The sequence below is a fragment of the Gadus chalcogrammus genome, chromosome 13 (genome assembly GCF_026213295.1).
Source record: "Gadus chalcogrammus isolate NIFS_2021 chromosome 13, NIFS_Gcha_1.0, whole genome shotgun sequence".
NCBI classification, from domain to species: domain Eukaryota; kingdom Metazoa; phylum Chordata; class Actinopteri; order Gadiformes; family Gadidae; genus Gadus; species Gadus chalcogrammus.
In genome coordinates, this window is record NC_079424.1 from 11,207,314 (window position 1) to 11,224,998 (window position 17,685).

General features: G+C 43.8%; 1 protein-coding gene and 1 pseudogene across 1 annotated transcript; both read right to left on the reverse strand.

Annotated features, from left to right (window-relative positions):
- The window catches only part of LOC130402381 (ubiquitin-associated protein 2-like), a 9,300-nt pseudogene extending 736 nt beyond the window's left edge, over positions 1-8,564 (reverse strand).
- A 714-nt stretch (positions 8,565-9,278) lies between these two features.
- On the reverse strand, positions 9,279-16,509 carry LOC130402104 (DDB1- and CUL4-associated factor 12-like). Its single transcript, XM_056606211.1, has 9 exons — positions 16,334-16,509; positions 14,577-14,867; positions 13,840-14,121; positions 13,668-13,728; positions 13,350-13,537; positions 13,155-13,220; positions 12,889-13,051; positions 12,342-12,520; positions 9,279-11,160 (listed from the first exon to the last, which is right to left on the reverse strand). Exons 1-9 carry the CDS (start codon positions 16,391-16,393, stop codon positions 11,002-11,004), a joined length of 1,449 nt encoding a protein of 482 aa, XP_056462186.1. The 5' UTR covers positions 16,394-16,509; the 3' UTR covers positions 9,279-11,001.
- Between the last annotated feature and the right edge of the window lie 1,176 nt (positions 16,510-17,685).

Consider the following 17,685-nt stretch of genomic DNA (forward strand, 5'->3'; position numbering starts at 1 on the left):
TGCCTAGCATAGTTCAAAATAAAAGTGCTAAATGGGCTGTTTCCAGACAACGGCAGTATAGTCAGGGCGGTGCTCTGGTACCTGAGGGGTGTGGAGTACAGGCTGGACTGGCTCTGGGGTCCAGGTGCGGTTGGAGCGGCCACGGGGCCCGGGGTTGATTCCCGCGAGGCGCCAACGACACAGTTCTCCACGGCGCCAAAGTCTGGGATGGCAGACTCGGAGCCGAAGTCCAGCGCTCCGAACTGGAGGTTGAGCCCGGGAATGTCTGCGGAGCCTGGCATCTCTACCGCCGTGGAGGGGATCTGGGGAGGAAGGTTCCAGAGTCACCTCGTTGTACAATGACGGGAGCATTAGGGCCTTGTCACACCGAGACCCAAGCATAGAGCGCCAGTGTAAAGCACATCCTCCTTCAATCCGCTCCTTCATGAGCCTTCGTGAGCAATGCCACACCGCATGCAGAGCTGGGATTTCCAGGGTGGAGCATTTGATGCATTTCATTTCAAGCTGATCCACCAGCTGACGGCTCTGATGTAAAGACGAGGCCATAAAAAAAGAGTTTGTCTTTGACTTATGCTCTATGCTTTTGTTTCGTCGTGCAAGGGCATTAAGAGATGTTACGTAGATGTTAAAAATGTGGAGCTCTATGTAGAGGATTAGTTCGGCCAAAGAGTTGGACATCAACCACTGACTTTAAGAGAACTGTAAATACATTTAAAGTGATGGCTTTTAGTTTTATTTAACGGCACTGCCTGCTGCCCAGAGCTGGTTCTGTAACCCTCCATTACAAAGTGGAAGTCAGGCACGACATCAGGCATCTTACAGACCAAACGTTGCATGGCATGCTTCCTAAGTAGCGTTTGCGCCGTGTCCTTTGGGGGGGGGTCCAGCAGTACCTTGGACGTGGGGGGTATCCTTCGCTTCTGGCCCTTGAGTTGCGCCCGTTGTTGCTGGTGCGGCGTGCCGCTGCCCGGAGGGTCCAGCCCTGCACTGGGCGCAGGAGACTTGGCACTACCAGCAGCCAGCAGGGGGCCTCCCTGGCCCGCCTGGAGCCCGGGAGACGGGGCGGCGGGGGCGGCCTGCTGCAGCCGCTGCGTCGGGGGGCTGGGTTGGCGCGCCAGGGGCAGCGAGGGTCCCGCGTGCCTCTGGACCAGCTGGCTCAGAACTAGGGAGGGCTCTGGCTGCATACCAAACTCCCCTGGAAGCAACACAAACACACATTGAGGTGCGGTCCAAAAAGAGGAGGGGCAGAGACACTCAAGCCTTTTGAAACCAGCGCTGACTGTGTGGTACAGCAGACCATAACCTTCAGGTACGGGGACGACTTCTTCTATTGCATTCACTCAGCTGCAGAGTGGCTTTTAGTATTTCCCACAGAATGGCACAGATTTATAATATTACCTTTGTAATACGCTGACGGGAGAAGGAGGCTTATCAAACAGACGCGTCAGATTAAACAGACTAGTCTACAATCATGACTACCGTATGTATTTCTTTAATCGTTACTAATCCTGATTTGTTATGTTTGCTGCAATTATACGTCTGCCCATTTGGTGACTATCGCATTCCTAACCTTCCCTGGAAGGAGGGAACCTCTGCTTTGTTCCTATTCACTGTTCCAGCCCTTGGATTTAGCTAATATTCCTTAGTTTACCTTAACCTTAAGAATGGCTGGGCTGATTGATATATATATTAAAAAAAAAAGGGATTTCATAAATTATATTATAAAAATAAATAAAGAGTCGGCCCCTTGGCCAGATTAACATTGCTTGAAAAAACCCTGAGAAGGAAAGAGAAGACACTCACGGCTGAACTGCGAGGAGGCACCGGGCTCTGACACCTTCAGGTCCCAGCTGGAGGAGACTGGCGGAGGTACTGGGACTCCAAGGCCGGGCAGACGACCCCCTTGGGTGCCGACAGAGGGCGTGGCCTGGGAGGATGGCAGCGGACCCAGGCCGGGACCCTTTAGCTGCTCCAGTATCTGAGCTCCGGCGCTTGGCTGGCTCCGTTTGGACTGTCCCAGGTCACCGAAGCCAGCTCCAAGCACGGACGACTGATGCACATAGCAAGAGATGGAAAGGTATTTTAAGCGGTGGGTTTTGGGCATGACACAGGTGAATCCTGTGTCAACCCAAAAACAACAATTTACATCCCAAACGAAAAAGGGGACCTATGGTGAAGATGCTTGTTAGCATGTGGGAGGAGGAGTATCATTAATGTAGGGGGAAAGGGCAGAGCAGCAGAAGCGATTGTCAGTTTACCAGGGCAACGTGTGCATAGCTTGTGCTGCCAGTGGCGTTTCGGCTGAGGGGAAGCTGGGGCTGCTGCGGTTGATGGTGGTGGTGGTGGGAGTTGGTAAAGACCAGGCTCTGAGAGCTGGAGGAGGAAGAGGAAGGGGGAGCCTCCCTACCTCCACCCACAGGCTTCTGCAGCAGCGTGGCCAGGTCCAGGCTAACAATGAGACGGAGCATGGGAATATCCTTAGCAGAGCAACTTTATTGCTGTGGTATTGACTATCATTATTACAGTGCATCACATTATTAAAGAGCCTGATCCATCAGCGGTAGGATGGATGTGTTTTTAGTTACCTTTGTCCAGGTGTGATGTGGTTCTCAGCAGCAGGCGCACACGAGGAGGTGAACACTTTGGTCTCGGAGAGCTGAGGAAAGAATAAACCAAAGAGATTATTGTTATAGTCCAAGCAGTGGCAATTCATACGGTTACCACTATAGGAGTGGTATAAATGAAGATTAACATCTTCACTCTTAATAAAGGCTTAATATGCTCAGCCTCCTCACACTTCATCATCCTACCCATTCTGAAATGGCTCTGGGGGTTAGAAGAGAAGACACATAAGAACACACAACATTTGCCTGTAACTCACACTGACATCCTCGCTCCAGTCCTCAGCAGCCCAGTCTTCCAGTGTATTCCTCCAGGCTAAGAGACGCAGGGGAACGCCAAGAGATCAGAGCCCCATCCGGTCAGGATAGTAATTGCGTTTCATAATAGGAGGACGCACATAAACGCCACCTACCTGTTCCATCTGGGTTGGTGCCGTTGGCCCCCGTGTCCCACACTCTGAGTCCATGGTCCGCGTGCGGGAATCTGAGGTGTAGTCCGCCGGGTTGAAGGTCCTGGGGGTAGAAGAGGAGGGGAAAAACAAAGAAGTGTTGGTGAAAAGTCAAAGTAGAGGGAGTGGGCATGAGAAAGACAAGAAAATCCTGTTGCAAAGCAAATAACATGAAGGGTATATATCCTATTAAGTTTTGTTGCCGGTATTGTACGACAGAAGATAGTCAGGAAAACAAAGAAATGCTTTTGAAAACAAACACATTATGTAATTTGCAGTTCTGCTGAAGGAACACGACATCAGGTTCTAGGTGCATACCCCATTCCCTGGGCTGAGAACCGGCTCCCTGGCGGCGCTCTGCCCCTGCCTCGACCTCCGGCTCCTACACAATACGACAAGAGAAGAAGACAATGCACCTCAGCCCTCGGCCACTGAGAAGGACGGCACAAGGTTGAATGTCTCCCACCCCCTCTCTCTCTCTTTACGTACCAATCAACCCCCTCTACCTCCCCTGCCCCTCCGGCCTCGCTCCGAGCCCCTTTCCACGGGCATCACCTCAACCCCATTCTCCTCTGGGCGTGCGGCTGTATACACAGACACACACAGGTGAGTCCATCACGAAGGGATGGGGTAGCGACACAGGGTGGGATGTGACTGTCTCTGTGGGGGGGGCTGTACCCGGTCGGCTGCGACTAGCCCCCTTGCCCCTGCGGCTGGAGGCACTGCGACCCTTGTTGGCCTCCTTGTCTCCTTTCTTCTCCCGGTTCTCCTTGTTCTCCTTGCTCTCGGACGGTCCCTCCTTAACGAGGGGCTTCTTCTTCCCTACGGTCTCCCATGAGGTCTAGAGAGGAGCACAGACACAGAGGATGAGAGGTCTCCAAATACATTGATGTCAAGGTCCAGGGATATGGTGGATAAAAAGCTCATTCTTGTTGAAAGGAAATCTGACAGTACATTTTCTTAACGGCTTAAAACCTATGTTTTATCAAAACCATCACGCGGAACAGATTTCAAAAGAATTGGTGACCACTTCTTGATTTTTTTTATGGGTTACATTGGAGTCGTTTGAAATTATTGTATTTAGCAAACATGTCTTGTTACGTTACTCTACTTATTTTGTGCTTGCAGCCCTTTTCATTTCCTTTGATTTGGTTTTTCTTCTCCCTGTTCCTGTTTTTGTTGAATGTGTCTCTGCATGAATGGTATGTAATATTGTATGAACATTAGTAGCTAACCTCCCAGTTAGTTCTCACAAGAGTTTCAGATTTTAATATATATATAAATAAATAATTAATGAGTTCTGTCTATTATGTAGCAGTGGAGGAACTTGGGGGCCTTTGGGAACTTTGAGATTGTCAATAGTAATATTCTTGGAAATAAAGAGGTACCAGACTGTCACTATTTTTGTATATAGGATGTCGTTTTCTTAAATAAAATGGAATTTTTATCGATCAGCATTGACTGAAGTTATGTGTAGGTTATTTTAAGCTACAGGCTAGTATTACTTTAACATAAAAACATATGAATTTCATCATATATTGAAGAACTTGGTTCAACTTACATGTGCACCACATGCCAATTCCAGACAGTATTTATATATGTAGAAGGAGGGTTCTTGACTCAAGTCTTTTTTTTACCTAACTTTATCTTGGTAGTCTGCATTTTTACCAAGATGTTTCATCTTGATTTGTGCAGAACCACACCCTATGTTGTTAATTTGGATCAGGGTTAGATTTCAGCCTACCACAAATAGGCTTTTGCCCTTCTCAAACAGGAACCACCTACTATTTTGGGACCTTAATCAAGACAAAAACAACAAAGGTAGCTGGTAGGGGGGGGACTACAGAGAGTTGAGCGATCCCCCCCCCCCACCCGCCCCCAACCATCTGTGCCCACAAGCCGGCCTGGGAAGGGTTGGGCCTTTGACCAAGAATGTCCAGCATGCAGTTGGAGAAACACTTAACCATTTGTCCAATGGCCATTATTATTCTTAATAAATACAATACTGTCAATCCCTATTGTGTTTTCTCAGGACAGACTTTCCAACAAACCGGACAAAATGTGTCTGGTACTCTGGAGAATGGTCCAGCATATCTTATCTTTGTTCTTCACCGAGCCCCTTTCCACTGCAAGCAAGTATTTTAAGCCTTACTCAAACAAGTTCACCTATTGGGTGCTGAAATAACAAGCTACCCCAAGTCAATCCAAAAGCTAGAATCCTTGCACTCTGTCGAATGGAACTAGCCTTTAATTCAGAATGTAGGCAATGTCCATCCTCTAGGCTGCTAAATAAAAACGAATTTTGGGGGACAGCCATTCAACACAAAAATACATGAGTGGATAAAACGCCTGATGGGGAAGGCAAGGACATGGCGGGGAAGGTTGGATTTAAGGTATTGCTCTGCGTTTATTATAACGGGTGTCAATGGGTGGCGCTGAATTTGAACAGTGCTGGAAGTATATTGATTCACCGAGTGTGAGGGCTCGCATTGGAAATAAGTTTTGAATTGATAGAACGCATGTTGGTGGATGGCGCATCGAGGGTGCGAACCCTTTTAGGGTAAAGGAAGTTCGGTTTTTGGCTCTTAGTTGAACGATTTTTTGGTTCAAACCTCAATGTACTAAGTGTGTAGGCATCTTTGAGCAGGATGCCCAACCCCTACTTGCTCATTAATGACATGAAAGAAAAATGTTTTATATCCATGTAAGTCGCTTTAGATAAAAGCCTTTGCTAAATAACTCCTTAGTAAATTGGTAATGGAAGGAAGGAAGAAGCTTCTTGTAATCCGTGTGGGTCTAGGGTAATGGCCTACCGTGTCGGATGTACTCTCCAGGAGGAAGTTGATTGCTCTGTTCACGTCCTCGTTGCAATCGTGGAGCGCTATCATGCACTCATCCTGGTTCTTCCCCGTGACCTCCATGAGCTAGGAGCAGAGCCATAAGGTCAAGCAAAAACTATTTAAAAGGGATAAAGCATCACATTTACAAGAGGTTTAACTTGAGCATGGTCTTCAAGTGTGCTGACGAGCAGAAAGGCATGCATTCACAAAGGAAAACGGAGGCCGACTCCTAACCATCAGGGTTAGGCAACGATTATCCTCATGCATTGTCATTTAGAAGGGGACTCTTTCATCCTCACCTGGTTGACTTTGCACTCAGAGTCAGAGTCATTCTTGTCATAGATCACCTGGGCAAGGCGGATTTGCTCTGCAGTAGCCTGGATCATGAGACAAAAATGGAAAATATATGTCTATAGTGCAAACAGTGTTTTGGTTTTTCAAGTGGGTGAGTAGGATTTTTTTTGCATTGCACATGCAATGCAAAAGTGAATTCCCCTGTCCCCGGAATTTGAACATTTGTGTATCTGCATTCTGCAGTATTATAGCGATTTCTATGGCGGGGGAAAAAAACTGTAGACGTTGGTCTTTTGGCATTTGCTATCAATTCCCAGTGTGGAAGGTGAGACCTCACCTGTATCTGTTTCTGTGGTTGGGAGGAGTGTGTGACGGTGGGCAGCGTCTTCTCCCGAGGGCCCCGGGCCTTGTCGCCGCCCAGCGAGCTCATCATATACAGTATATACAAAACTATGTATGTACAAAATAGAAAAATCTGCAAAGGAAGCACAATAGGGTTAGCGACACATACTCGCCTTCATTTCATAAACAAATTTAATATAATAAGGCTCTTTGAATAAAGGCTAGGCCGTTTATGTCGTTTGCAGTACATTTATACAAATGTCTTAACACATGAATTCAGCCTAGGCAAAACAAATCCACAACCATTTAAATTCCTCCTAATAATTTTTTTGCCTTCTGAAAAACACAAACCAACATTGGCTCGCTATTGCCCTGGTGATGCAACAACTCTGAGGGAGTAATAAACTAGGTCAAGGAGGCAAGTGAGCCCAATGTCCACTCACACTCAGCAGGCATTATAAACAACTGTGCAATTTTGTAGTAGAATCATCAACATGCACACACCAGGCACCCACTGTAAGGTACGCACAATACATGCAATTTATATATACACTGTCCCAGATAAACTGTTTTAGGAAAATTGTAAAATGTGTCATTTAAAACAAAAAAACATTCATGGCAAGTCATTATAGATGTTTTTATTTACCAAATACCAAAACTATTCGGCTCATAGTTGCACATTTTAGCTGGAGCAAATAAAAGGTTTTAAATATTAAATCACTGCATGATCACAATACAACAAGTTTCATAATTTAAAGATTCTTAATTGTTACTAATACTGGTACAGTTTAAACAAACAACTATAACGTTCTATTGCTCGTGTATTGTTATCCCCACTGACCCATTTGTTTTATGTGGAAGAACAATAGCAATACAGCTCCGGCTGTTAAATGACGTGTGTGGATGCACTCTTGCTATTGGCTGCAGGACTGAACAAAGCTAAAGCGAAAACACCATGGAAAAGACTGTACAATTTTATTTAAAAAAATACTGAAATGGCCGAGGCAACGTCGTTCTATACCGTACATATGACTATTGTCTTCTCCATTTTTTTTTTTGACTCATAAAATAGAGAAGATTCTGCGCCAACACGAATACGAAACCAAACAACAACAAACCATTACCAACAAAACTCGATCCTACCTTCGAGAGATGCAATTTGGCATGTCATGAGTTGTATGGCATTGCACCGCATATATGACATGAAAGACCATCAACGTTTAGCCACTTTATTCAAACGTATTTTGTCCCTGGGCATATTAAACGTTAACACGTATACCTTCGGACCGTCAGATCCCCCAGCTGCGTTTTGCATTATTTGTTTTCATGGTCTGTTTTAAAAAAAATCCCCAACAACGCCTTAGTTTTCACGCATAATATATTTTCTCATCACGATGCAGTACCATTTAACATATTACACACCGAAATGGTAATACTAATTCTATGTATCCCTTTGTCCTCGCTAGCGTAAGCTACGATTAGCTAGCCTACTCCCCTTAGCTGACACAATGCCATAGAAATGCAGGGATGGCGCTAGCCGTCGAGGCTATCGCTAACAAAATAGGGTCGGGATAGAAAGTCAACCAGCGCACTGTCATGTGCATAACAATACATCGTCAATAAGGAGAATCACACCAAAACACAGTTTCATCCAATGCCACTGGTAGTTTATAACACATGACATCAAAACATGCTAGTGGGCTAACAACAAAGCTCTATCGATCCTATGGAAAATGGCCTCAGTGCACAATCCCATCCCGACGCAGCTTGCCGGGTGAAAAGCAATCACAAAAATGCGAAAAAAAAGCTACCAAAAGCGCGTGTAATAGGCGCGACGGAGACGCATATTCAACGCATACACACGATTTCTTATGAAACAATAATACAAATGTGCTAATAACCCAACACTTAAGTTTGACAAAGACGAGAAGATTTATTTTTTTTATTACCTGCTAACACGCTTCACTCCGCCAGCAGCAGACAAGGTGGTCACGTGACGTGCGATGTCGCCGTTGATGCCCGAGTCTGGTCTGCGCAGCCGCGCAACCTCCTAACCACAATCTCTTCAAAGCCACAAGAGGCTGGGAGAGGAACCTCGTTTTTGGCGTTATCCCGGTATACTGCAACGCAATTTCTGGTGTCTTATACAGCCCCGAAGCGAAAATAGGAACATGACAAGCGTAACAAAAATGACAAGGATAATAAATATAGAGATTTGACGAATAATTCGACAAAGCAGTATCCGAAAGATGTAAGGGAAACGATGTCCCTCTATCTGAAATAATTCCCTTTCAGTCACGCCTCTTAGACGCTCAACCCATGTAACTGAAGGTCCCCCCCACCACAACGCTCTCTCGTCAGTAAACGCTCATGTTGAGCATCCCTTCCCAGGCGTGTGTGAGGTGAGAACGCCTGGGAACGAGCCAAGATTACACCCACATTTCCCAAATGATATACCTTGATATCTAGTAATTGGACCGTTTTAGATCCTCACATTAAAATCGCATTTAACATTTACATTTAATTTAGCAGACTTTGTCCCAGTGGCAAATGAAGGCTCCCAATACACTGGGCTTTAGTATGACATTGGACGTGCACATTTAATTCTGACGGTTGGTGTACCAATTGTGGGTACTCAAATATGCCTATATGTCATTGCACACCTAATTAGCAAATTAAAATATGTTTAAATTGATTTTTATAAAAGTGACGATGCCTCTGGCCAACACTTTATGTCTTAGAAAACATGATATGGTGCATGGAGAATAAGATAGGCAGACAGAGATTTTACATCAATATACTTTTATTATCCTCAATATTTACTTTCTTTTAGGTTGGTTCTCAGATGTTGATATACGATATCCACTGATTCAGTCATTTGTAAAAACAATCATGTGTGTATAAAAAAATGAGGGCACCACCAATTTAAACACAGGTCAATCCACAGTGTTTCTCAGACAGATCCATAAAATGTATGCATTTCACCGTATGCATTTAACACACATATAAAATACGCTTTAATGGTGATGGGGTGTTCTTTGTTCAACTTTGTCCTTATTAGGGTTCTGTTTTCTACATGGCATTATTGTTATGAAACCTATGGATGAAAGGTCAATGTAGAAAGGCAAACCTATGTTACCCTACCAGTCTTTCACAGAAAGACTTCAGGAAGGCCGATGTTTACCCTGCCTCTGTTTATCAAGGAATGCTTGATTCCTTGATAAAAAATAAAGGAAAAAGAAATAAAATCTTTTAATCGACTAACAAGAGAACATTGCACGGATGCTCAGATCAGAAGGGATGGAACCCCCTTACAAATGCCAGACTTCAGAGGAATTTAAACAATTAATGATAGTCTGTTTTTGGCTTTGTCTATGCTTATCCCAATGAGAGCTTTCATTGGATTAAATTGATGACACTAACACGCAGTAGTCAATTAAGCCGTTGAACCTTAAGTTAAGTGGCGGATTCCACAGCGCTTACCATATCAACAAGGGTGACAGTGGGGAAAAATAAATAAACCTCACAAAAATATAAACGGCCAGGGTTTTCAAATTACACACACGCACACACAAAAAAAAACATTGGCTTTGATAATTAATTGAAGAATTCCTACATATTTAGCAATAAGTTGGTACTGCCATTATCTTAGAGCGAGAAAATTAATTGTTCACTTGACTGGTATGATTTATGGAGAATATAAACATATTTCAAACAGTTCTGCGCAATCCAGCCAATCTATCAAGTCCCAAGTGCCCTCCAGTTAAATGTTGAAAACAAACTATTCCTCTCCTTTTAAAATGTATACATTTTGATGGGAGAAATGAAGAACTGCCAAGAGTAACCAGAGTGTGTAAAGAGACAGTTGTGTCACTAGTTGCACATAAAACCCCTTGAACACTGATTCTTTTTTTGATGTAGACCAGTTTCTACAATTCTTTTATCAAGGTAGTGAATGGTGAAAAACGTATAGAGATATATATAGATATATATACTTATATATATATCTTTATTCTTCGTATTTTTATTCGCAACTCTCTTGTGTGTTTCTCAGAGGTGACCCCGCAGCTCTTCAGAATTCACTGGTTAAATTGTCTTTACACCTGTACAATGAAAAGAAAAAGCACCTAAACAGTAGGAATTTCAAGGACTTGATGGAGAAGTGTGGCCTTGCAAATGGTGGATCCAGAAAACAAGGTTCACCATGCTATAGCGCAATTGGGAAAAAAAAAAAAAGAGAACGCCATCATACATTAGGGAGTAGGATTGTGCTCCTGAGTCTACGTGTGATAAAAAGGCCAAACGGGAAAGATTAAATAGGGGAGGTGAAACCGCGGAGGGTCAAGGGTCCAAGCTGCAGGAGGAGGAGGGGGGGGGAGCGAGGGAAGGTCTGAATGAGAAGTCAAAGAGCCACAGGAGGACCAAGGGATGAGACAGGGACAGGGAGAGCAGTTTCTAGCTCCAGAGCCCTGCGTAGTTCCCATGCAAGCCGGAGCAGAGCGGACCACCGGCCACAAACAGCTTGGTGCCGGAGTCGTCATAGCAGTGGGTGTAGACGGCGTTGGGGAACGAGTGGATGTCCGAGAAGTAGCTCCTCCACGTTTCATCATGATTCTGGAGGAGTGAGGGTGGATGGGGAGAGAGAGAGACACACACACAGACATTAAATACAGGTGAAGGGAGAGAGATGGGGAGGGGCGTAATAAGTGAAAAAAAACGGAACAATACAGCCGATAAACCCAACAATACAGCAGATAAGCCCATCCCGCTTACCGATAATCAGCCGCTTCTCATGGCAAAAGATTAGTGAATAAACTGCAGTTTGTGACCAACCAACATCCCTGGTAATTATATAAGTTAATTGTAGTTACTTATAAAGATTTGACTTGTTCAAACTGGGGTGCAAACTTGTAGGCCTACTCCAGTAAACAAGTACTCGCCATCAAACCGTAAACGAATAATCCCAATGAGTTTTCATTCATTTGTATTCTTATGAATACATTATATATATATGATGATATGCATTTTGGTGAAGCTGTGTCGCAGGATATATAATTATAACAGGCTCAAATAAAGCCTTCACCATTATTTAGGGCTGTAACTTTAATAGGTGGTAGTGCTGATTGAAAGCTAAAGCTTTCAGTAGCACAAATACCAATTGAGTAGCACACACCTTTAAACAATTTTTTTGAAATAAATCGTTGCCACTCCTTATAGTTTGGCCTTGAATGCAAGATGGGGGAAGCCAATTCAAAATAAATAATAATAATTAAAAAGAAAATAATTACAAAAGGTGGGACAGAATATAGGCTGTTGAGGGTGAAATCCGAACACAGATCTGGCCACAGGTTTCGCATTCAAGAAGGGGTCAGTTTGGGCATCAGACCTGTGTTCCTATCTGGTGCATCCGATCACAAAAGTCACATTGACATGACAAATTGTTAACGCTGGATGCTTTGGTGACAAATTACTCCATAACCTCCAAGTGACCTCGTTTTCCTTTGTTGTCATCATTCTGGCTGGTTCAGGCAATGTTATTGACTGCTAAAATTGACCTTTTAGGTTTGGTTTATATAGTTCAAGAAAAGTATAGTTCTTTCACCTGATTTTAAATATATAATAGCAGCGCATTCCACTCGCAAATGTGAAAGTAAACTTATTTAACCTATTTAACTTCACAATCGTAAAAACATATGCAATCAGAACTGTCCCACTCTACAGCCCTGGTTTATCGGACCGATATTCATACCTGTTCCCTAGGAGTAAATCAACTGAATTAAAAGCCAAGCACGTACCAGCCAGCCCTTCCCTGTGGTGAGCTTGAGGGTTCCTTCTCCTGGGCGCTGCCGGTACCCGCCGGCCGGGTTCAGGGGGTCTTCCAGGAATCTCTGGGCCCGTATGTCGTAGAAGAGGAGGGAGCCTTGGCCGGTGCCCACCGTCACTATGTGTTCGTAGAAACTCACAGATCGAATCCCTGCACACGGACAAAAACAATGTTCAGGCCTTGGCTAAAAGTACATTACTCCCTGCTTAGTGTCCCACAAGCATTTTAAATAGATTACCATTAACACATTACTAACTAAATTTTGTGTCGTTATTGTATTAGCATCAGTATTATTATTATTATTATTATTATGAGAAGTAATGCTATATTTGGTTCCATGTGTTAAGTTGAATTTGATTTTAAACCAATGTTTTACACTTTGAGTAATCCTTTAAATCAATGCAACATACTAAATTCAATTAAATGTTATTGGAATAGCCATTATTCATGTCTCAAAAAGGAAGTCTCCTGGGGAAGCTTATATCTTGTACGGTGGGTGTCTTGGATGGAGTACTCACCACTTCCCCTCTCCCTGGAGTTGACAGACTTGATGCTCTGTGTTGGCTGTCGAGGATCCAGGAAAGAGACGTGAGCCTGTGAGCCGACTGCATACACTGACCAGTCCTGTCCGTACGCCAGACACACGTTCTCCTTGCAGTGGGGGAGCTTGGTGGACAGCAGCTAAAAGATGGAAATGGCGCATTCAAATTATGGAATGAAAGTGTCAGGTGGATGTTTAGGTTTAAAAGTATGAATGTGAAGTAGAGGCAATGTGCCCAGTTACCTTGCACAGGTTATGCTCAGCCTTCCAGAGGTGAAAGTAGCCGTCCAAAGATACAGCACCTAACTCCTAAAAAATAATATGGTAAAAGGTAAAATGGTCAAATAAGGGTTAGTTTCAATAAGGGACTCGAAATGGACATTGTCATTCAAGTGTTCTGATATCTGGGTTTCCCCGTCTCCTCAGCACTAATGTTACCTTGTGGTTATTGTTGAAGGCCAGCGCTCGGACCTTACAGTTGTACGGGTTTGTGTACTCCTTGGGGATGTCCTTGAGTGCCCTGTGGGAGATGTGGGAGTAGCAGGGCACCGCTTCCTGACTCCTCTCAGCCTGGCCAAGCACGTCCTCAGTCACCTCCCACAGGCCCATGGAGCCATCCCTGGAACCTACAAATTTGGAGAAAACACTCTTGACTATGTGCTACAATCGTCAACCATGCATGTTCACAAGTCTCCGGTTTGGTTCCCGATCCATTTGTCAGTTCTTTACAACCGCAAAGGTAGTAAAGCTACTCACCAGAAACAGCCATGCTGTCACTTATCCATGCTATTGAGAAAATCCAGTCATTGTGGCCATCCTGAAAGACAAAGACCACAAATCAAAATAGTTATTTATATGATTGCTTAATTTTTTTTTGAAATTGCGTACCTAGTCATAGGTAGGCAGTGGAAGCGGCTCAAGTACTTACATCTCCGACACAAACTGGGTCCAATGTGGGCAGGCGGTAGACGGCCAGGCTGTTAGGGTTGTCCCCTCCTGTGGCGAGGAGTGTCCTCGAGGGGTTCAGCTCAATGGCGTGAATACCACAGCCCTGTTGGTCAAGCCTGGACCGAGAGCCCGCAGTTGGAAGTAGGTGGCTGCCGACGGCGGCGCCAGCGCCCACTACCCCGGAGCCTCCGCTGGGACACTCCCGGTCTTTCAGCATTGGAATACGGGTAATCTGCCCGGTAAGGACATCCGCTACAAAGAGCTGCAGAGAGGAGGAAAGAAGGCATTTGTCAAATCAACAATTTCCTTCAGATTTTCCTGATGTCTCAGGGTAATGCTATTTTATGTGCCTTTCTGAAAGGATGCAAGAAAGGCAGACTTGTCTAATGCTAAAACTAAAAAGAAGATCTAGGCCAAAGCTGGGGCCTAGCTCGTCCAAGTCAGAAATGTCAATGTTCAAGCAGCTTGAACATCAACAAAAAAAAGTACAACAAACTAATATCTATAATACATTTACTTTGATCCCATATTGCTTTAGCACACAAACAAAATATTTGAACACACCATAATTGATTAAGTGACCACATGGATATGTATTGAGTTGTTCATAAATATTTCAATTTCTCTTAATACCTGAAATGAAGCCCCTATTTACTTAATTTCTATGCTCCGGTTTAGGTTGGATAGTTCCTTAAATGCTACCAAGAGCCATCTCACCGTGTTACACTTGGTCCCACACACCACCTGGCGGTGGTTGAGCCACTGCGAGGCAAACACCTTGTTGAGGCGGCTCAGAGAGAACTCCCTCTCCTTGAGGATGCCTGGGAGCCGGCCAGCGGCAAACCCCCGGAGGCTCCGCTGAAGCCGCAACTCATGTTGCTGCTGTGGCCGAAATTCACGCCCTCGAAGGGCACACACCACCGAGCTCCGGCTGCCCCACCACTGATGGGCATGGCGCGAAGATGAAGAAACGCGACTCCGCTTGGGGGCAGACTGACACCAGCCCAACTGTCAAGACAAGATATTATAGAATAAACAATAGCAATGTTTTATACATCAAATATCAATATTTTCTTGTCAATGAGGATGTATTACCTATCTCCATAGAGTACATGAGGGCTCCAAGCTTTCTGACCCAGTTAAGAAAAATCCCCCTAGTCATTGTTGGATTTAGTACATACACCTCCAACAAGAACATTAGACCCTGCTTAGTGTGTTTTATTGATTTGGGTTTAACCTTTATGCAAGCAGACTTTGGACATTAGACAAGGTCACAGAGAGGATATAATATGTGAATACCTTTATTTGCATTCCTTAATACAAATTGTGGTAATCTTATGAACTAGTTGTAAGCGACCAAGAGGATCACAATTCTGGGGTCTCTAGATCGCAATTACTTCTATGGAAAGGCCTGTACATGAAAATATAAGACTTATCTGCTTGTATTTAATGTCGATCGACTAACCAATATTGCGACTCTACGGACAGCTTGGGTCATTCTCTTTGACTCCAAGCATTTTCTTAAGGGTTAGAAAAAGAAAAAAATACTTTCTGTCAATAATTCTGTAATGAGTTCAATCACTTAAGTACACCAAGCCATGGCAGACTTGACGGAAGTTTCTCATTCATAACAAACGTGGATTTTCGTGAAAGATAGGCCTATAGATACAAAGGATGCCAACGCTGTCGGTAGAGGTGTATTATTGGTGAGTTGAGCACCATGCACCAAGCAGATATGAATGAGCTGTTCATGTATAGATACGGCTCTCAAATGTAACATCGTCTTCGCTTGTGGCTACCTACAGCACGACTCCGCGTAAAGCGTATATTCCTCCTATTTTATATATTTGAATAAGAATAAATCGATATACTTTGTATATCGGTGTGCATTTTACCAAGAGCATTTTTGTACATATATTTGACTAAACACACAAGGCATTGTCATACCTTAAATTACAAACTACCGCTAAAAACGTTTGGATTTCTGGTTCGATTTTTTAATTGAAAAACAAACAATTTCAAAGCCAAATGATTTACCGTAATCAACTGATTTAAAATACAAATATATACATTTCCTCATACGTGTTAAATACGACTAATGCTCGCCGTACAGGTTGGTAAAATGGTTCGGCGACTCTAACGCTGTACTTTGAACATTGTCCTTGTACATTAATGTTATGAAACGATGTGTCTTCTTAAAACATGTAATGGCACGCTACTCGTTAGCCTAGCCAACTACGAACATTCAAATACAAACAGTAAACCCACATTTTAAACACGATTACTTTTAATGGGCTTTTGCATGTATCGTCTTAGATGGGAATGATCAGCGAAATGACTAACCAAACCAAGCTGTCAAATGTTAAAAATGTATTTGTCACGAAATACTAAAACGAGCTAGCGCCTTTCCCAGCTAGGATGCTAACTTGTTCAGCTAGCTTACGGTACCATCGCAGCGCTCGGTTTCCGCCTACCTGTTGTTGGTCTTTGGGCTCCCCTGCTTTCCTTTTCCTGCTAACTGTTTTTCTCGCCATAGTCTGACACACACAATTCCCTCACCCACATGGAGGGTAATAGTGACACTGTAAACTGGATCATATAATGGCGATTAACTATGTTTTTCTTGGCCCTCGTCCGGTGGCAAACGAGAGCGATCCATAAGGGTTGGTTAGACACTAGTAGGGTTACGCTACTGCTAACGTCAGCTAGCTCTGGGTTCCGCAGAAGTATCGGCACACGGCGTTTCTTGGTTAATCGATTCGGTCTCGAAGAGGAGCCTAGATGAGAGGCTCCCCTCTCCGCAATATTAAACACCCGTTTTTTCCCGTTTTGAGTGAGTCGCGTCAGCAACGATGAAACATTGACCCCTCAGCGCAGCCGCACTAAGATTAATATCAACAAAAACAAGGTCGTTCGTGAACACTGACGGTTATGTGCTGCTCGTCCCACTGCTTCGTCACATGACATCATACCCCAAACAGCGGGACCCAATATTGGCGATGTTTTGCGTTGGCAGCTACCAGTTCAAAATGTAATGCTCATTTGAATATGATTGCCCTAAAGACCCGTTTTACGCCACAATAGACATTGAACACAGAGCATTGATGACACCACTTTCATTGAATACTTGTGGTTTGTGGTTTCTTTTTTTCTTTCTTATGTGACTTTGAGATTGTTTGCTCAATTAAAGGCAGTTACAAATAAAAAAAATTTTTTTTTTTTTTCATTTATTATTATTTATTATTTAGTGGACACAGGTGTCGTACACCTGTGGGTTCTTGGGTAAAATAACTGCTATTTGAAATGAATGGTACTATATATTAACTTCATCCAGCAGATGAAAAACATCCCGACAAACCCAAAATACGGGTTACATAACCATGAATGCTTTGTCACATGACAAACGTTTCTTTTCATGTGAAAAGAGAATCAAGATGAAATTTGGTGCCACAAAGTGCCACACTCTATATACTGGTTTCTAGACAAACCACAACAGGAAAAACAGTAACTCAGGTTGCTGACAAACTGGCTTGAGTAAAAGTCCCTTACGTTTACAGTTGGATACATGGTATAGCGTAGGGTTAGGCAATCAAGGAGATTGACTTTCTGAGACTTTTATATGTTATCATTTGATCTCCTTTAATCACCAATCCAGACACACACAAGTATACATGTCCAGCTTTGGTTTCCCCATCACAACCCTCCGACAACTAATAATATGCATTGGAAGTTGCCCTAGAAACTGGGATTCGGTCTAATTTATAAGGTATCCTTCACAGTGGAGGGCGAAATTTAACTTTAGTTTACTAGCTGTTCAGAGTAGGCC

Excerpts from the sequence above, each read along its gene's own strand:
- LOC130402104 (XM_056606211.1), bottom strand. The coding sequence starts at position 16,393 with ATGGCGAGAAAAACAGTTAGCAGGAAAAGGAAAGCAGGGGAGCCCAAA. Across the intron at positions 13,729-13,839 it reads ACCCAGTTTGTGTCGGAGAT|GATGGCCACAATGACTGGAT; the intron begins GTAAGTACTTGA and ends TTTGTCTTTCAG. Across the intron at positions 13,221-13,349 it reads CCTTCAACAATAACCACAAG|GAGTTAGGTGCTGTATCTTT; the intron begins GTAACATTAGTG and ends ATTATTTTTTAG.